Source organism: Vipera ursinii (genome assembly GCF_947247035.1).
Source record: "Vipera ursinii genome assembly, chromosome: 2".
NCBI lineage: Eukaryota > Metazoa > Chordata > Lepidosauria > Squamata > Viperidae > Vipera > Vipera ursinii.
The window spans coordinates 22,857,646-22,877,809 of NC_139513.1; the positions used below are offsets into that span (position 1 = coordinate 22,857,646).

The following is a 20,164-nucleotide window of genomic DNA, read 5'->3' on the forward strand; positions in this document are numbered from 1 at the left end:
CCGCCATGTGCAGTCCAAAGAAGAAGAGGTTTGTGGGACTTCAACCAATCAATTCAAACTTCACAAGTTTTTTTTTCTTTTCCATGAGAAGTTTGAATTGATTGGTTGAACTTTTTTAGTCCCACTTTTTTTTTTTGGACTGCACATGGCGGAGGACTGGGAACCATAGGAGACAGCTGAAAGAGCCACATGCGGCTCCGGAGCCGCAGGTTGCCGACCCGTTCTCTAGATGATTTTAGGCCAATCAATCTGTCTCAGTTCAGCCTACTTAAAAAACTTGTTGCTATACGGGAAAACTAGGAGGAGAGACCTTTATATGTTGCCTTGTGTTCTTCAATGACATCTCTGCAGTGTTTGTCAACCTTGGTAACTTGAAGATATATGGACTGTGACTCCTAGAGCATACTGGCTGGGGAATTCTGGGAGTTGAAGTCTACACTTCTTCAAGCAGCCAAGATTGAGGAACATGGATTTAATAAACTGACAGAATGGTGAGTCATGCATGCACAGAAGTTTAAAGGACTGAGTAAATTCATACAATGTCCTTTCCAGTGATTTTGTTTTATTGCCACATATTCTTCATTGGCAGAAAAACATTTTTTAAAAAATCTGAAGTAGGCAAATTTTCTTCAATCTTAAACCCTTCAGATAGATTACAGATTCCCAAACTCTTCAGCCAGCCAGCATGGTGTTGTGGGATTTGGGAAGTGCTCATGGCTGTGGGTGCTATAGAAGGCTGGTCGAGGGCCTAAGTCAATGGGGAAGCCAGCAGGAATTTGCAAGTCATTCCCACTACCACTGTTTTTTTTTGTCTACCCACAGTCATTCTGATTCATCTCTTTAAGTAAACATTGACTTATTATTGAAGTCTGTTTCTCACTACAATTATTTTTCTATTTATGATATATACCGTACTTAGATGAGGAAGGGACATCTAACAATTATGGGAATAAAAAATTGGTCAACCTAAAATCTAATGTCATTTTTGTTAAATCAGACTGCACTATTTTTCTCTCAAAGGTTGACCCAACAAATCACAGGATTGTTTAGTTATTTTTATTCTTATTTTCTGTTCACAACAATGTGAAGTCATAGCTGTCAGTTCTTTTGCTGGTGTTGGCCTTCGTATGCACTGGTTTCTTTCCAAGAACCTTGATTGTTGTATAGTATCAGTGTAGTAAAATATGTGCAGATGTGCAGATTCTCTAAGTGCCTGCCAAGATTTTTTAGTATGGCACTCAGTGTGCTAATAACCAGGACCACCGCAGCTGGTTTATGCCATAATCTTTCCATTTCAGTTTTCAGATCATGATACTTTCTGATCTTCTCCAATTCTTTGTCTTCTATTCTACCACGTCTTCGTATTGCTGCCTCAATTATCCACACTTTCTTCTTTTTAACCACAGCTAGATCTAGTATGTTACGAGCCAAGACTTTTATCAGTTTGCATTTAGCAATCTCACAATGTTTTAATCTGCTCATTTTCAACTACTTTTTCAACTTGAAGTTGCCACCGATTTTTCATTACTGGCATATGATAACTATTACAGGTGTTATTTTTGTTTCCAAGAAATTGTATTGGAGTTTATTATAATAAAAATACAAATGAAAATAAAGATCAGAAAAATGGAAAAGGGGAGTGCAAGATGAAAAAGGAAAGGGGAAAAAAAGTAGTGACTTCTTATTCTTTTCAATGCAGTAAAATACTAAATAGAGTTACAGCCTCATCTTTTTGCTTTTCATTTTCAGTAACTACAAGCCACTTCTGTAACTACAAGATTAATCCAATCCTCAAGACTTAAAGCCAAAGTTTCCTCCCCCCCTTCTATTTCAAACAGAAAGTCCAGAAGCAATTTGTAAATGGAAACAAACCTGGATAAAACCTTTGTTTAAATATGTCCACTAAGTCCTGTACTTTTTCCATCCATACTTCCATTGTGGGAAGTAACACGTATTTCAAATTTTCAAATACTATCAGCAAATGTAATGACAGTTTTCCTTCAAGTTCTGTAACGCTCTCTACATGGGGCTGCCCTTGAAGACCACTCGGAGGCTTCAACTGGTGCAGAATGCGGCCGCGCGAGTTGTAATGGGGGTCTCCCGATACTCCCATGTAACACCTCTACTCCGCGAGCTGCATTGGCTTCCGGTTGCCCTCCGGGTGAAATTCAAGGTGCTGGTTATCACCTATAAAGCCCTACATGGCCTGGGTCCGGGGTATTTGAGGGAACACCTGCTGCCGGCATCAAACGCCCTTCGCCCAGTGCGCTCCCACAGGGAGGGTCTGCTCAGGGTCCCGCCGGTAAGAGATTGCCGGCGGATGACACCCAGGGATAGGGCCTTCTCGGTGGGGGCGCCTGCCCTCTGGAACCAGCTGCCGGTGGAGCTGAGGACTGTGTTCTGAACCAGCCCTCTTCTCGCACCCCTAATCAAAAGAAGAGTCTGGAAAGCGTCCAAGACCAAAAGGCTTCTGCCAAGTTTTAATTACACTGTTACAAGAATACAAGAGCTTGACTTCTCAAACGGAAAAGTTGCTTTCAGCAACCAGCCCCTCCCCAAACACTTCTTTTATAGAGAGCTCAGGGCGTGGTCTCCCTGTGCCTCCTCCCGAGGAGTCCCATAGCCTTTCTTTGTTTGTCCCTGCTCGTCTGCCTCCTGCGTCGGGCGTCCTTGAACAGGGCCAGCTGTGGGTCATCATCCTCCGCACTCTCGGGCTCACACAGCTGAGAAGAGGTTCCCGGCTGAGGACTCTGCAAAGTCTCCAAATCATCATCAGCCGGTTCGTTTCCCTCCTCCCCCACATCTGAGTCCTCCGATACATCGGACCCGGCTGTCGGACCCACAGGCTGGCCCTGAGTCACAACAGACTGCTCCCGACCTCCGATCATTCCGCCGGGGCCTGAAGACCTGGCTCTTTGAGCTCTCGGGCCCAGGCTGAGGAGACACTCATTTTAATTGGGGTTTTTAATAGTACAGGGTTGATTTAATATTTTTTAAATTGGGTTTTAACTTTTGTATGGTTGATTTTTAACTCCCTGTAAACCGCCCTGAGTCCTCAATAAAATAAATAAATAAATAAATAAATTTAATAACCCCAAAGGGAAAAGTTCTAATTTCAGTTTGATATTCTTTTTAAAAACTTTTCATATGATCCGGTTCGCTTGGCTCCCATCTTTGTGATTGTTCTGATTTGATGTTTATCATGTTTATTCAGAAATTTAATACTCAAATGTGGCTTACACACTGTTTTCTAATCTTTGACTCCCTCCTGTGGTCAAAGAGCAGAGCTTTTAAATTACACACTTGCAGGTCTGAAGACTTGTATCTTAGTTAGCTCAGGGGTCGGCAACCTTGGCTACTTTATGACTTGTGGACTTCAACTCCCAGAATTCCTCAGCCAGCCTGGCTGAGGAATTCTGGGAGTTGAAGTCCACAAGTTATAAAATGGCCAACCTTTCATTCTCCCACAACAAGCACCTCAGAGCCACAAGTATAAATTGCATTATCAAACAAGAATGGCTGACTATATGATTTACTGCTTCTTCTGCTCTTTGCACAAGCTGCACTTTGAATCATTTGATGATTGTTCAATTCTGGCCTTGATTGCATTATTTCAAATCGGTTGTTTTTAAGCAGACAAAATCAAGCCTTCAGTTTCTTTCTTTTTTAATGTTCCAGTTGTAAGCCATTGCTAGCTTTCATCTTTATCCGCTTTCCAAATGATCTTTTATAGATATTGACCATATAATGCTTTCCTTACCAGCATTCAGTTTGTGTTTTTATTATATTATTTTGATATTCATGCCTTGTTTTCTGCATATCCAAATGTTCCAATTTTTAACTTGTATTGGTGCTTGCTCTTGGCTATCTTTTATGTAATCGGTCAATGCATGCTTAACTAATTTGACACTTTGACTTGAAAGTAAACCTCTGCCTCAGTTCCTGCAAGGGAGGCATAAATATCACTACAGGAATACAATGCATAATGAATTCTCAGTAGCTTTCTTGTTTTTTGGTTCACACTGTCCTGTTCAGCTAATGTCCAGTTAATAATTCCAGCTGTGTATCATCTCACAGGTATAGGTAACTTTGATGGTGTTTCCACCTTCAATTTTGCCTTTAGCATTTTGTTTAATCCTACATTTTTTTACTAATCACATTTTAAATTGTCTATGCTTAATGTTCAGATACTTGCAGGATTCACCCTGATGGCTCCTATTGGTTTTGCCAGTTGCCATTTCAATTCCCATTACTGTTTGGGATTTTATTCCAATTTGTGCCTATTGTCACAAATTTCTCTAAGCTGAATTCCCATTGTCACATCTGTGCTAAATATTCTTACAGTATTTATTAATGACTGGATTTCAATTTCTGATTTTCCATAAAGCATCAGGTCATCATCATGTATAACAACCATGGACTTGACTCTCAATGGCCTTATCAAGGCCAGGCCACCAGAGGTAGCTTCTAGCTAAAACTTTCATTCTGACAATGCCTGGATGGCCTTCATGTAATGATGGTAAAACCCTGTCTCTTAGGGAAGTGGGAATTATGACTCTGTTCCCCCATAAAATGCACCCTTTATGTGCAGACAACTCATGCCTCCTGACAAAATAGCTTTGAAATTCAGAGCCTGGACTTTTTTCCAACCAGCCCGTGTATACCCAGGACAACACTCTACTCAGTATTTTATCTGTGGCAGTTTCAGCAGCAATGTCCCCTGCATGGAGGGGAAACTCAGGTATGTCCTGTATGGACAGTATTCTAGCAGCAGGAGCTGGATCTGGATCCATTAGTGGCAGTGGTAGTCTGCTGGGGCCATCAGTGTGGCCCATTTCCTTCCCTGGTTTGTGAATTAGTTTAAAATTGTATGCAGACAGAAAAATAGACCATCTCAACATTCTTGGAGATAGTATGTGGGGGGGGGGGGGTTGTTTGTCTGTTGTGAACAGTCTCAACACAGGTTTGTGGTCAGTGTAAGACAGTGAAATCCCTGCCATACAACTAATCATGAAAAATTTTAATTCCAGGGCTTCCGGTGGCTGCGCGGCGCCGGAGACAGCCTTCCCGGGCTGCCCACGGCTCAGCTGAGTGATTTTCGCCTGAAACAGCGCCGATCAGCTGTTCGGGTGAATTTGAAGCCCCCTCCTCGGGAGAAGAGGAGGGGGTGAGGCCCCAGGTAGGGGTCGAGTTCTCCGGGGCCGCCTGAGCTTTTAGCTTGGGCGGCTGAAGGATCGAACTCCCCCGTAGCCTGGGTTGCTCCCAGCTGGCCAGCGCCTCTGCTCCTGTTTCTTGGAGCAGAGCCAGGCGTCTGCGACCACCCCTGCCTGAAGGAAGGACTATGGAATAAAAAGAACAGGCAGAGCGGTACAAGAGGAAAAGGTGATGAGGATTACTTTATTTTACTCTCGAGCTTGATGGACTTTTTAAACTTAAAGTGAAAGTGCGTCACAAGTGAAAGTAAAAGATGGCGGCTAAACCTCCCCCTAAAACTCTTCGGAGTGCTGGAACTTCTCCGGTGCAACAATCATCATTGCAGGCGTTGTATCCTCCTGATGTATTGACATCGAAGGACTTACAAGATGCTCTTGAAAAACTTACTCAGGTAATTTTGGAATCAATGGCTGATAAATTTGCACAGATGGAGGAGAAATTGGAGAAGTTGGAGAAGAGAATGGAGGAGAGGATGGAACAGAAGTTCAGTGTGATGAAGGTAGACATTTTGTCTTCAGTGTATAAAGTGGCTGAATGTGTGGAAGATTTGGAGGAAAAAGTGGAAGATTTGACTCAAAAGAATGCCATATTAGAAGCAAAAGTATTGGAGAATGAAGATTTAAGAGACAAAATGGATAGAGAATTGAGTTTTGCTCAATATTTCCAGATGCAGTTTGCCATTAGAATTAGAGGTTTAAAGGAGAATATTAACGAAGATCTAAAGCAGCTGGTTTCTGAGGCTCTCGAAGTGGTATTGAATCAGCCAGCATCTGAAATAAAAGGAGGCATGGATAAAGTGTTTCGTGTGAATTCATGGATTGCTAGACAGAGAAAGCTGCCTAGAGATGTGGTGGTTTACTTTGCAAAAAGGGAAATTAGAGATGAAGTTATACAAGCTGCCTATGATACTAAAGTGGTGATTGCTGATCAAGAAGTTCTGGTTCTAAAAGAAATTCCTCCAAAGATTTTAAGGAGAAGGAAGGATTTTACGTTTCTTGTGCAAGAGCTTAAGCAACGAGATATAAGGTTCAGATGGGAGATCCCAGCTGGGTTGATGGCGTCGCAACCAGAGGGGACAATACACTGGATCTTGCTTATTCCAACGTGAAGAAGGCTTTCAAAGCTATCCCCCGCCCTCACCTGGGCTCCTCTGACCATCTCTCTGTGCTGCTTATTCCAGCATATAAACCTTTATTAGTCAGTGAAAGCAGGTGAGGGTTTGGACAGAGAGAGCTATAGAAGCATTACAAGACTGCTTTGAGTGCACAGATTGGGGCATGTTTAAGGAAGCAGCTACTGATAACCAACATGCAAATGTTGAGGAGTATGCCACCACGGTGTCCGCATATATATTCAAAAGTGCATAGAAGATGTCTGTGTCTTGAAAAAGCACTGTTGTGAGGGCGAATGAAAAACCGTGGCTGACTTATGAGGTCCTCAAGATGCTGAAAGCACGGAATGTGGCTTTTAAATCTGGTGACATGCTGGCACTTAGAACAGCCAGAGCAAATCTGAAAAATGCCATAAAAGGTGCAAAGCAAGCCCATGGCCAGAAAATTGAGAACTTTTTTTCAGGACCCAACAAACACCAGGCGAATGTGGCAAAGGATCCAGGCCATTACGGATTACAAGGTGACTCCATCGAGATGCAAGGGCGACACAGACTTCCTAAACAAACAGAATACATTTTTTTGGTAGATCTGAGGCATCAAATAGCACTCCTGCTAGGAAAGCTGTGCCCCATCCTGATGAGCAAGCTTTGATGTCACCTCTGCCCAGAAAACACTCCGGAAACTTAACATTTGGAAAGCAGCAGGCCCAGATAACATCCCTGGACGTGTCCTTAGGGAATGCGCAGATGAACTGGCTTGTGTTCTCACAGATATTTTCAATCTCTCATTGCAGGAGGCACTGGTCCCATCACGTTTTAAGATGGCCATCATCTTGCCAGTGCCAAAAAAATCCACAATTACAGGCCTCAATGATTACAGTCCGGTTGCGCTGACGGCCACCATTATGAAATGCTTTGAGAAGCTGATAAAGGACATTATTGTATCTAGCCTCCCGTCAGCATTTGACCCGCTTCAGTTTGCCTACCGACCAAATAGGTAGTTGACAGATTTTATTTTCCTGGGCTCCAAGATCATCACAGACAGGGACTGCAGCCAAGAAATTAAAAGACGCTTGCTCCTGGGGAGGAAAGCCATGGCAAATCTAGACAGCACACTAAAAAGCAGAGACATCACCCTGCCAACAAAAGTGTGTATAGTCAAGGCTATGGTCTTCCCAGTCGCAATGTATGGCAGTGAAAGTTGGACCATAAGAAAGGCTGAGCCCCAAAGAATTGAGGCCTTTGAACTATGGTGCTGGAGAAGACTCTGGTGAATCCCTTGGACTGCAAAGTGATCAAACCGGTCAGACCTAGAGGAGATCAACCCTGACTGCTCTTTAGAAGGCCAGATCCTGAAGTTGAAACTCAAATACTTTGGCCACCTAATGAGAAGGAAGGACTCACTGGAGAAGAGCCTAATGCTGGGAAAGATTGAGGACAATAGAAGAATGGGACGACAGAGAATGAGGTGGCTGGATGGAGTCACTGAAGCAGTAGGCATGAGCTTAAATGGACTCCAGAAGATGGTAGAGGATAGGAAAGCCTGGAGGAACGTTGTCCTTGGGGTCGCGATGGGTCAGACACTACTTTGCAACTAACAACAACAACTAAATTTCATTTTTGATGTGTGCTGTTGTGCCCACAGTAAAAAAAATGACAGTAAAGGTTGTCTTGTCTTGTCTCTGCATGACAAGTATGAACAGTTTTAGTAAATTATCACTTTCTCTTCTTCCTGTATCCTGTATCTCTTTTCTATAAACAAATCTTTAAAACCTCTTCACTCAATCAGGTTAGCAAAAGTACATTAAAGGTTACCAAAGATAACATCTAGCCTTCATTGAATAAACCAACTTTTTACATTCCTTTTACTTTTAACAATCTTGATGCTTAATCCCTCCAAATAATGTCCTAGAAATTGATTTCTTGTTTTATTTTTATGGGACCTTGATGTCTCTTCTACCAAGCACTACTCTGATTAATTTTTTGACTGCTTGTTCCTTTTTATTAATGGTTAATCCTAAAAGGCAGAAGCTGTCCATAACTTCCATATGTTCATTGTCAGTACTAAGGCTGATTCTGATACCTGTTGTTATTGGTCTTTACAATTAATTTTTATATTAAATCTTAAGCATGTCAACAATATTGTATATAGGAATGAGTGATGCCAATTTCTTTTCTTTCCATGCAGTTTGAATCCTGATTCCCCCACCCCAGCCCATCAGCTTGGAACATGCCAAGAGAAATTAAAGGTGAAGCATTTCAGATCTTTTTTTCACCTAGCTGAGAATTAAAGCAAGAGCCAAGCCCTAGGGCACTGATAAAATCAGAGGAAAACTCTTATTGATTATATGGCTAAAAACATTGATTTCTATTCTAAGCAGCAATAAGTAAGGCAGACATGAGTTAAAAAAGCAAACTTTTTATGGATGGGTAAAAGTTTCAATCTGGGGATTGACTGTATTCAAGTTAGAATTCAGGAGAATTGGTTACCAGCAGGATTGTTTTCTTCAGTCATCCTTGCTTCTCATTGTAGGAGATGTATTGGAAGCAAATATTCTAAATCTGATGAACCAGGAAGAACATTTGAGAGGATTCTTCCAGATGATCTTCTAAGCTTTAAGCGGGTCACTGAATCAGAGACTATCAAACCTGGGATTCCGTGTGGAGTGTTAATTTCAAATAGAATTTAGATAGATAGATAGATACAAAGATACATAGATATTCTTGTGCAAAAGCAAGGAGGTCTTCCAATGTGTACCAACCCCCCCCCCATGGAAATACTCCAGATATAGGCTCGTTCTTATCCTATGACCATGGTGGTGAACCTATGGCATGCATGCTACAGGTGGCACGCAGAGCCCTCTCTCTGGGCACGCGTGCCATCACACCAGTCCTAGGCCTTCAGCTGGGTTTTATAAAACCTTTTCGCTTTAGGCCTCCGCCACCATGTGCAAAAAAAAAAAGTTTCAGTCAATTAATCAATTTCAACTTCTCGCAGGAAAAAAAAATATCTCAAAATTGGAATTGAACTTTTTAGTCCCAGTCTGCCATTACCAATGCAACCACGCCCACCCAATGGGCCACGCCCACCCGGCACCCGACGATACATAAGTGGGTTTTGGGTTGCAGTTTGGGCATTTGGTCTCTCAAAGGTTCCCCATCACTGTCCTATGACATAGGCACCGCCCCTAATATAATCACCTGAAATCTTGCAAGATGATCAACTCTCATGAGATTTTTGGCAGTCCTCTTGAATTCTGCCTGGGAACATTCAGCAGTGCAAGCTTTGGGAAGAGGTTTCAGCTACTTAAAATATTTCTTTAAATTGTTTTGACTGAGAAAGATAAGGAAGGCCTGGTTGGGTATTGGGGGCAGTGTCTTCCCAAGAGCAAAACTAGAGCACAATACACTTGTGTATTGTCATTCTTGGGGTTTTCTGCCTTCCTTTACGGGCAGAAGGAGATTCTGGGTGTTGTTATCATTTGACTCCTGAGGTGACAACTGCATCTTCCTTGTATTGTCTTCTGCCTTCCAGTACTGGTAGAAGGAGTTTCTCGATACTGTGATTGTTTGACTCCTGAGATGACAAGTGCATCTTCCCCTGGAAGCTATGATGCAAAGAGTGCAAGAAATGCTGGTCAAAACAAAGGTGAATGCCTGTCTGGGGCCCTTTGTTATCTTTGAGGGGTGAATAATAAAACAAAGTGGGTGGAGCTGTGCCACACCTAAGTAAAAGGATTCTTTATTCCCCCCCCCCCCCGGTTTTATGGAGAAGACGTTGGGTGTGTGCCTTCTTTTGAAAAGGAGCACCTCACACAAAACTGACTTTAAGGCCAACACTGTACCTTTGGTGGGTTTCCCACATCACCTTGGTGGGTGTTTCGCATTTCCAGGGCAGAAACCCTGCCAGTGACTTTTGGCCATTACGGTTGGAGAGAGAGGTCCAGATCATCCATCCGAGGGGGAAGGAATTGATGTTGATACCTTTGTCTCAGGGACGCGGTGGCTCAGTGGGTTAGAACACTGAGCTTGTCGATCAGATGGTCGGCAGTTTGGCGGGTCGAGTGCCGCGTAACAGAGTGAGCGCCTGTTACTCGTCCCAGCTTCTGCCAACCTAGCAGTTCGAAAGCACGTAAAAATGAAAGTAGAAAAATAGGGACCACTATGGTGGGAAGGTAACAGCGTTCTGTGCGCCTTTGGCGTCTAGTCATGCCGGCCACATGACCACGGAGACGTCCTCGGACAAGCGCTGGCTCTTCGGCTTTGAAACGTAGATGAGCACCGGCCCCTAGAGTTGTGCGGGGGAACCTTTACTTTTACCTTTACTTTACCCTGGTCTCAAAGAACAAGATCAGGTTAACTTTTGTAAGATGAGGAAGCTGGGGTGGCATATTCTATTTTTCACTGTGCTGTCCTATGTTTGAACTATGTTGCAATATCCCTTTTAGGACTTGAACATGATACTCTCCCGAGTGTTGTCAGATTTTTCTTCTAGCAGGGCTCTTGGGCATTTAAGAGCAATGGGATTGAGATTGGCTTTGTGTCTCCCACAAATGCAAGAAGGATTTGGCTATTAGCCACTCCAAAGCCACTTGATATGTTCTGTGGGAAAAGAAACAGGAAAAAAAACCCCACCAAGACTGTGCTTCTGGAGCTCCTTGGAAGCACTTTTGACTGCCTTTTGTTTTTCCTTGTGGAAAAAAAGGGGAGGATGATGAGGGATATTCAAGGTTTGTCAGGGTTTATCCACGGTGGGGTCAGCAGTTGCAAGTCGGACCACAAAAATCTAAATATGCTGTAGCCTGACTACAACCCAGAGTGGTTTTATAAATCAATGAAAACATTAACAAAAATTTAAACAATCATAATAAAATCATGAACGTCATCTCCTAATATTTTCTTGCCTGTTTTTCAGCTCTCATACCTAAGTGCATTTCAGACAAACTATTCACTGTAGGAGCTGTTGTTGCAATTGCAGCTTTGATCATTATTATAATTTCATTGGCTGGTAGGTAAGGATTTAACTTTCTCCGTTGTTTTATTGTTGTTGTTTAAATCAAAATCATCCCATGCACTAATGATTACATTTAAGGCACAGAATGATTTGGAAGGAACTAGCAGCAATTTGGAGTGGTGAGTGTCAAATAAGTCAAAATGATGTTTGGGCCGGTGCAATTGAATCCCAGTTGAATCCCAGACTATTTGTATTGAAAGTTAGGGCAAGTCAACATAGATATAGCAATAGCAGATTATATACCGCTTCACAGTGCTTAGACTTATATGCCACTTCATACTGCTTTACAGCCCTCTGTAAACAGAAGGCTGAGTCAACCTTGAGCTGGTCAAGATCGAACTCCTGGCAGTCGGCAGAATCAGCCTGCAATACTACATTCTAACCACTGCGCCACCATGGCTCTCGGAAAAGGAAGAAGATAGCACGTTCCAACAAAAACAAGTTTGCATTTGATTTAATGGCTTTTTATTCCTGACCATTTCTCTTGTTTTATTGCACAACCTAACGACCTCAATTGAGTCTCAGATTTACGTTCCCAAGTGAGACGTTTGTTAAGTGAGTTTTGTCCCATTTTGCGATCTTTCTTTGTCATTGCAGTGTTAAGTCAGTAACATGGTTGTTAAGTGACTCTAGCTTCCCCACTGACTTTGCTTGGTCAGAAGGATCGCAAAAGCTGATCATGTGTTACCCTGGGATGCTGCAACCGTCTTAAACGTCTTAAACCAGTTGCCAAGTATCCAAATTTTGATCACATGACCAAGGGAATGCTACAATGGTTGTAAATGGGAAAAATGATCACAAGTCGCTTTTCTCAGCGCTGTTGTAACTTTGGATGGTCACTGAATGAATTTTTGTAAGTCAAGGACTACCTGTATTAGGTTTCTGCTGTAGGTGGGTGAGTGGGTGGCCTTTGTGTCAATTGTGGCTGGTAACAACTGCCTGCACTAGTCCCTGTCATTTTGGGGGCAAGATTTTGGAAGTGGTTTGCCCCTGCCTCCTCCTTCTTAGGCCTGAGAGATAGATGGTGACTGGCCCAAGGTCACTCAACCATCTTATTTGTCTTTTGAGAAACCTATATGCGGGTCAAGAAGCAACAGTGAGAACTGGACAAGGGAACCACTGATTGGTTCAAAATTGGGAAAGGAGTCCGGCAAGGCTGTATACTGTCGCCCTGCCTATTTAACTTATATGCAGAGAACATCATGAGAAAGGCAGGGCTAGATGAATCAAAAGTTGGAATTAAGATTGCCGGAAGAAATATCGACAACCTAAGATATGCAGATGATACCACTCTAATGGCAGAAAGTGAAGAGGAACTAAAGAGCCTCTTGTTGCGGGTGAAGGAGGAGAGTGCAAAACTTGGGTTGAAACTTAACATTAAGAATACCAAGATCGTGGCATCCGGCCCTCTCAATTCCTGGGAAATAGATGGGGAAGAAATGGAGGTAGCGACAGATTTTGTTTTCCTGGTTTGCCTCTGCCTCCTCTTTCTTAGGCCTGAGAGAGAGATGGTGACTGGCCCAAGGCCACTCAACTGGGGTTTGTGTCTAACCCAGGATTAGAACACACAACAATTTAAGTGAGGTAGCTTAATGTTAACTATTCAAACCTTGTTGTCAGACCTGTAGTTGATTCTGAGTTCTGTAATTTGTCCATTTTGCTTCATTTCTAGTTAAAAAGACAGAAACATGTCCCCCTTGTCCTCCCCTTGTAAGCGTTGCCTGTCCAGATTCATGGATTAGATACGGTGGAAAATGTCTCTATATATCAAAAGAAGAAAAAAACTGGTCTCTCAGTTTAATGACCTGTTCCTCGTTTAATGCAACCTTGGCTGTGATTGACACTCAGAAGGAATTGGTAAGCAATAAGCTGTAATAAGCAATAATTGGATGATTGTCCTGGCATTCACAAATATAAAAACAGGCATATTTATTAATATAATAATAATGTATATGCTACTAAAACTCATTGTGTTTATCTGTTTGTACTCTCATGTTAGCCCAAGGAATTTTTGAATCAAGATAACTAAAATCCTGGGGAAGAAATGGAGGTAGTGACAGATTTTATTTTCCTGGGCTCCAAGATCACTGCAGACGGGGACTGCAGCCAAGAAATTAAAAGACACTTGCTCCTCGGGAGGAAAGCCATGGCAAATCTAGACAGCACACTAAAAAGCAGAGACATCACCCTGCCAACAAAAGTGCGTATAGTCAAGGCTATGGTCTTCCCAGTTGCAATGTATGGCAGTGAAAGCTGGACCGTAAGAAAGGCTGAGCACCAAAGAATTGAAGCCTTGGAACTATGGTGCTGTTGTCATAAGTTTGGTCTTCTTTATGCAGCATTTAATTTTAGTCCAATTATTTCATGATGTATTTTGGCATTCAACAGACAGTCAAAAATAACTGACACTTTCTTTCCCCAATTGGTATTATAAATGAGGACTTCACTAAACATTATCTCTCTTCTAGGATTTTTGGATGGATATTTTCCATTCCTCTCATTACTGGTTTGGTCTTTCGAGAGAAGTTAACCGGGTCTGGAAATGGCCCAATGGCACAGAGTTTAAAAATCAGTAAGAAAGGTTTTATTTATTTGCTTATAGGATTTATAGAGCTATTTAACTAAAATATTTACATACATCCTACTTCAGTTTGAATGGCTGAAACAATAATAAGAAGGTAGTTTTTACCTAAGGTTCTCTCTCCAAAAAATAAGGCACGGAAAGAGGAGGAAAAGAGAAGAAAATTGCTCAGGCAAAAGTGCATCCATCTGGTGGTCCCTGCACTGCTGACCAGCTGTGATGGACTAGATGTTCAGGATGGCTGAGATGATACACCACCTCCAAGAGCAGATGGTTCTCCTGCCAATTTTGACATTTTTGTAGCAAGGAGGAACAGCCCAGTTGGTCATAACACACTATACGTGTGATCTGATTCAAATCCTTAATTCAAAATGTTGGTTTAGCTCCCTTTAGGAAAGGATACTTTTTTTTTAAATCCCATTTATATCCCGCCCTTCTCCGAAGACTCAGGGCAGCTTACAATTTAAAGCACAAATAAATGTGCTTAGCAATAGCCTTCATTCTATGTGTATGCCTGCTTATTAGGGCTTTCGGCTCCCCCAAGCGGCATTATTACAAAGTCAGCTTATTGCCCCCAACAATCTGGGTCCTCATTTTACCTACCTCGGAAGGATGGAAGGCTGAGTCAACCTTGAGCCTGGTGGGACTCGAACCTGCACTAATTGCAGGCAGCTGGTGTTACTTAAGGAGGCATTAGCCCACTGCTCCACCAAGGCTCTTTGAAAAGTAATCAGATCAGATCAGGACAGTTGGATTGGGTGAAGGGATCTTATGCTCCCTCAGCATTTAATAGATTATTAAGTTACAGCTATTTCATTTATTCATCTAATTTATATGCTGCCAATTTTTCTCTCCAGAGTGACTCAGGGCAAATACAGGTAGTCCTCCACTTAAAACAGTTTGTTTTAGTGACCATTCAAAGTTACAACAGCACTGAAAAAAGTGACTTATGACCATTTTTCCCACTTATGACCATTGCATTAACCCTAACCCTGTGGTCATCTGATCAAACTATGGATGCAACTGGTTCACATTTATCACGGTTGCAGTGTGCTGGGGTCACATGGACAGCTTTTGCATCCTTCTGACCAGCAAAGTCCACAGGGAAGCCACCTTCACTCAACAACAACCATGTTACTAACTTAACATGACTCGCTTAACAACTTTGACCAGAAAGGTCATAAAACGGGGCAGAACTCCCTTATAACATTATAAATTTTGGACTCAGTTGTTGTAAATCGGGGACTTCCCATATAGGGAAACCAAGTACCATAGCCAAATACCTACTATTTGGGAAGTGCTCACAGCTTGTAACATTCAGATTTAAAATGTATAGGGGGTTCTGAGGACAATTTCTGGGAGGCATTTCAAGTGTCATTAAGGTTTGATTAGTCGTCTCTCAGGTCCTAGATTTCCCCTGAGGATTTAAAAATATTCTAAAATCTCTTCTCATAACAGAAACTAGAAATAGCTGCCACGTTTCAACTACTATGTGATTTACACTTACTTTTAGTCCTCTGTGCGGTGGAGAATATGACCACCGCATGCTGAGCAGTTGTGATATGCAGGTTCTGAGGTTTTGCTGGTAAAAAATACAGGAAACCAGAAGTTGCCTTCAAGCTTTACGTTTTTTATTCAGCTAAACAAAAAGACGGTCTCCTCTGAATTAGAGCAGCCCCTAAAGACAAGAAATCCTTGTATTTATTCTTTCTGGTTACATACAGTAAGCAAGCCATCCAGCAAAGCTGACATGGATATGATAAAGATTTCACCCAGTAGGTCTGGCATACTGTAGATAAGAGAGCAGAAGTAACAAACATGTTCCCTTCTGGGTGTTTCTCTATAGCAGGGCTTTTCAACCAGTGGTACGGGTACCACCTATGGTACATTGGCACCTGGCAGGTGGTACGCGACCACCCTAGAAAAGTGGTAGCGGGGGAGGGGAATGAGCTGAACCGGTGGCAGCACTGCACAAGCCTGAGCGAGAGACGGCTGGAGCTGCAAGGCTGTCAGGGCTCAGCGGAAGCGCCAGGATCAGCGCTTCTTTGGGGCTGTCTGGACTCAGTGGGAGCGCCAGGATCAGCGCCAGGCTCCAGCTGGAGCTCAGTGCTGATCCTGATGCTTCTGCTGAGCCCAGAAGAAGCACCGATCAGCTGGAATGTTGCAGCATCTCCAGGGTCTTGTGTTTTACCTTCAGATGCTTGGCAACTGATTCATATTTATGACGGCCACAGTATCCCAGGGTCAAGTGAAGTGACCAAAACCACCCAGCAGAGGGGAGGGAATAAAAACCAACACCGCACCCCCACCCCACCCCCGCTGACAATCCTCAACAGAAATGCTCACAACAATGAAAACCTCGGACAGGAGGAAGAGCGCCACCAGGTGGGCAGGCAGGTGTCTTGCTCGGCTGAGGCTTGGGGGGCATTTTTTTCAGTGCCATTGTAACTGAACAGTCACTAAGGGAACTGTTGTAAGTCGAGGACTACCTATACTTCACTTTTTTTTTTTTTTTGGTCATCACATCAAGTTTTTGACACCTTGCTAGGCGACTGGTGGTACTCGGATGTTGCCATATCCTAAAAGTGGTGCAATGGGTGAAAAGGTTGAAAAGCCCTGTTCTATAGATATCGTATGTTCTTGGGTGGGTTAGGACATTGAGTATTTTCCTTGCTGGCTTTTCATGACCCTCCATCCAGGACTTTGCAAGAGCCCAAAGACAGTAGGGCCATCTGCACATTCACAATTGATATTTCCTATACTGTCCCCTAATTCCGGGTCAACAGTTGTTCCAAGAATGAAAAAATGCCTTCAAATGAATACTTTCTGCTTTAGGTCTGTGTGCGTGTGTGTGTGTGTATGTGTGTGTGTGTGTGTGTGTGTGTATTATTTATACTCCAGCTTTGCTCAGTCATGTGGCCTCCAGACTCCAAATCTGTTGGAGAAAACTATAAAGGCCAGGCTTTATAATTAAGCTGATCCAGCGCATTTTGGAGGGACAGTGTTGGCTGGTGTTCCTTATGCTTTAAAGCTGGGAATCTTCCCGAAAGGATCATTTTTGCAGTGCCAATTTCTGCCTGTGCAGATAGTAATTCCTTGTTCTTTTCCAGATTTCCACTACAAGGAGGCGGCTTCTGTGCATATCTAAATGGAAAAGGGGCCAGTAGTACCATATGCTCCATGGAGAAACGTTTTCTCTGCAGCCAGTCAGAAAGTTTCACCGAGGCTGGAAGAGAAGAGAGCTCATGGCTTGGAGAAATATGAGGGGAGGGGGAGGGCAGAGCAACCTGGTCATCAAGTGACAGCATTTCAGTGAGCGATTAACTTTTTATCTAAGCTTTTAGTAATTTTTGCTTTAGAATTCAGAATAAGCCAGTATTTTTAGAGCCTGGAGTCCAATAGCACTTCACGGCTGCCAATGATGTGAGGCAGCAAAACTATAAGACAAAAAAAAAAAAAAACCAAAGAGAAAAACAAGCCTGAAATGCCACAAAGAGAAAATTTCAAACATTCTGAACATTCTAAATCTCTAGTGTATTTTTTATTTTATTTTTTAATTTTAATCCCATTTATATCCCGTCCTTCTCCGAAGACTCAGGGCGTCTTACAATTTAAGCACAAACCAATGTGCTTAGCAATAGCCTTCATTCTATGTATATGCTTGCTTATTAGGGCTTTCGGCCCCCGCCAAGCAGCATTATTACAAAGTCAGCTTATTGCCCCCAACAATAAGACAGGGACTGCAAAGGATGTGTACAGAGTGGGCTTGAGATAACATGCAAGAAACATGATCTTAAATTAGAAAGATAAGCTTATGGAATGCAGGAAACTGGATCCTATATTAATCCTTGTGTTAATTGAAAGGGATAAGCAGTAGATAAGGAAAAACAACCAATTTCAGGATGGCATGTAAACTGTTAATGCTTAAGTGCTAAAGCTATTGTTTAAGACGTACATACCGTATTTTTTGGACCATAAGACGCACCGGACCATAAGACGCACCCAGTTTTTAGAGCAGGAAAACAAGAAAAAAAATTATTTCTCCTTCTCCCTCTCTTTCTCTCCCTCCCTCTCCCATTGTCCCTTCCTTCCTTCCTTTCCTTCCTTCCTTCCTTCCTTCCTTCCTTCCTTCCTTCCTTCCTTCCTTCCTTCCTTCCTTCCTTCCTTCCTTCCCTCCCTCTTTGTCCTTCCCTCTCTGCATTAGAGCAGTACCCACGGAGGCGGCCCTGCAGCCCGGCTTTCTCTTGCAGAAAGCAAGCTGAAATGGAGTGAGGGAGATTGCCAGAAATGCGAATCGGCCGATCTCGCGCTCCTGCAAACTCCCTCGCTCGGTTTCAGCTTCCCTTGCTACAAGAGAAAGCAGGCTGAAACGAGGCAGATTGCAGCAGCGCGAGATCAGCCGATTCGCATTCCAGGCAATCTCCTTCACTCCGTTTCAGTCTGCTTTCTCTTGTAGCAAGGGAAGCTGAAACCGAGCGAGGGAGAGTGCAGGAGCATGAGATCGGCGTTTCTCAGCACGTGCCGATTCGTGCTCCTGACAATCTCCCTTGCTTTCCTCTTGCGGAGGTTGGGGCTGGCCATACGGATCACCTTCAGACCATAAGATGCACCCTCATTTCCCCCCCCCACTTTTTGGGGGAAAAGTGCGTCTTATGGTCCGAAAAATACGGTATATGAGTGAATGTTAACCAATAAAGAATACACAGCTGCTCAAGATATCGTGTGAGTCTCCTTTCATACTACACTCTAGACAATCTCTAGACAGCTGAAACTGAAGGATTTATTTGAGCACAATTATATAGCAAGTAAGTCTCCTCCTTCTCCTATTTACCCCCCTCACAATCTCCCACCAATACATTTAATGCCATATTTGACTGGCCATCCCAATTGTAAATCATGCTCCTCCTAGTTGTCCATTCTTTCACCCATGTTAGAATAGATGCTTAATAATACAAAGCCCACTCCGGTAGCCCCAAACCTCCCATTTTCCTTAGCATCTTGTAACGTTTTCATCTTAATTCTAGCTTGCTTTCCTTGCCAGACAAATTTCACAAAATTAATGAATTCTTCCATCTTTCCAAGTCCAGTTTTATTTGATTCAATCATATTGTGTAATTATCTTCTTTTATCTTGCCAATAGATGTATACCCAAATATTTAACCTTTTTCACTATCTGTAACTCTGTTTTTGTTACTTTTGTTTTATCTGTGAGGTTCTTAACTATTACCTTAGTTTTTTCTCTATTTATTTTTAATCCCGCCATTTGCAGTTCAAAAGCACGTAAAAATGCAAGTAGAAAAATAGGGACCACTCCGGTGGGAAGGTAACAGCGTTCCGTGCGCCTCTGGCGTCTAGTCATGCCGGCCACAGGACCACGGAGACGTCCTCGGACAAGCGCTGGCTCTTCAGCTTTGAAACGGAGAGGAGCACCGGCCCCTAGAGTCGGAAACGACTAGCACGCATGTGCGGGGGAACCTTTACCTTTTTAGCAGGGAAAACCTTTATGCTTTTAAAGTCTAGAACTAGCTCCATGATCTGTAGTTGACTTCATGACTGACAGCTGGGCTGAAGCAAGGACAAGATGGTATGCAATTGGTTGTGCTACCTGATTCCCCTGAGATTTGAACATAGAATAACAGATCAAAGGGAGCCTTGGAGATCTCCTAGTAGTCCAACTCCCTGCTCAAGGAGAGTCTATACCAGGGATGTCAAACTCAATTTCATTGTGGGCCGCATCAGCATTGCGGTTGTGCTCGGGGCTGGGTGGGTGTGGCCTGGGTGGGTGTGGCCTACTGGGTGGGCATGGCTAGAGTGCATATGGCCTACTGGGTGGGCGTGGCCAGCTCTACATCGTTCGCATCAAGGGTGCCTATGGGGGCCTGGGCAGGAGTGGGACAAATCTGAGGGTCTCTGGCAGGAGGAGGGTCTCTGGGCAGGGGCCAAGGCAGTGGGGGCCGTTCCCTCACTGTTTCCAGGATGGCTTCGCAGGCCGCATGAAACCACTTCACGGGCCTGATCCAGCCCCCGGGCCTTGTGTTTGACATGTCTGGTCTATACTATTCCAGACAAATGGGTGTTCAATCTCTTCTTGAAGACCTCCAGTGATGGAGCACCACAACTCCTGAAGGCAAGCCATTCCACTGGTTTATTATTATTTCCTTAATTATAGGTTGGATCTCTTTGATAATCTTCTACTTCCCACTACTTCCCCTGCTTTAGAGAATATCCTTTTCTCTGTGACAGC

General features: G+C 43.2%; 1 protein-coding gene across 1 annotated transcript; it reads left to right on the plus strand.

The window, feature by feature from the left end:
* The first annotated feature begins 8,506 nt into the window (after nt 1-8,506).
* On the plus strand, nt 8,507-18,331 carry LOC310634490 (C-type lectin domain family 2 member D-like). Its single transcript, XM_083352907.1, has 6 exons — nt 8,507-8,574; nt 9,861-9,974; nt 11,241-11,333; nt 13,012-13,196; nt 13,808-13,911; nt 17,031-18,331. The coding sequence occupies exons 1-6, from the start codon at nt 8,556-8,558 to the stop codon at nt 17,182-17,184; spliced, it is 669 nt and encodes a 222-aa protein (XP_083209033.1). The 5' UTR covers nt 8,507-8,555; the 3' UTR covers nt 17,185-18,331.
* Nucleotides 18,332-20,164: the final 1,833 nt, after the last annotated feature.

Bases quoted from the DNA above. Each gene is read 5' to 3' on its own strand.
- LOC310634490 (XM_083352907.1), top strand. The intron at 9,975-11,240 runs GTGAATGCCTGT...CCTGTTTTTCAG, and splicing joins AAATGCTGGTCAAAACAAAG to CTCTCATACCTAAGTGCATT. The intron at 11,334-13,011 runs GTAGGTAAGGAT...CTTCATTTCTAG, and splicing joins TATTATAATTTCATTGGCTG to TTAAAAAGACAGAAACATGT.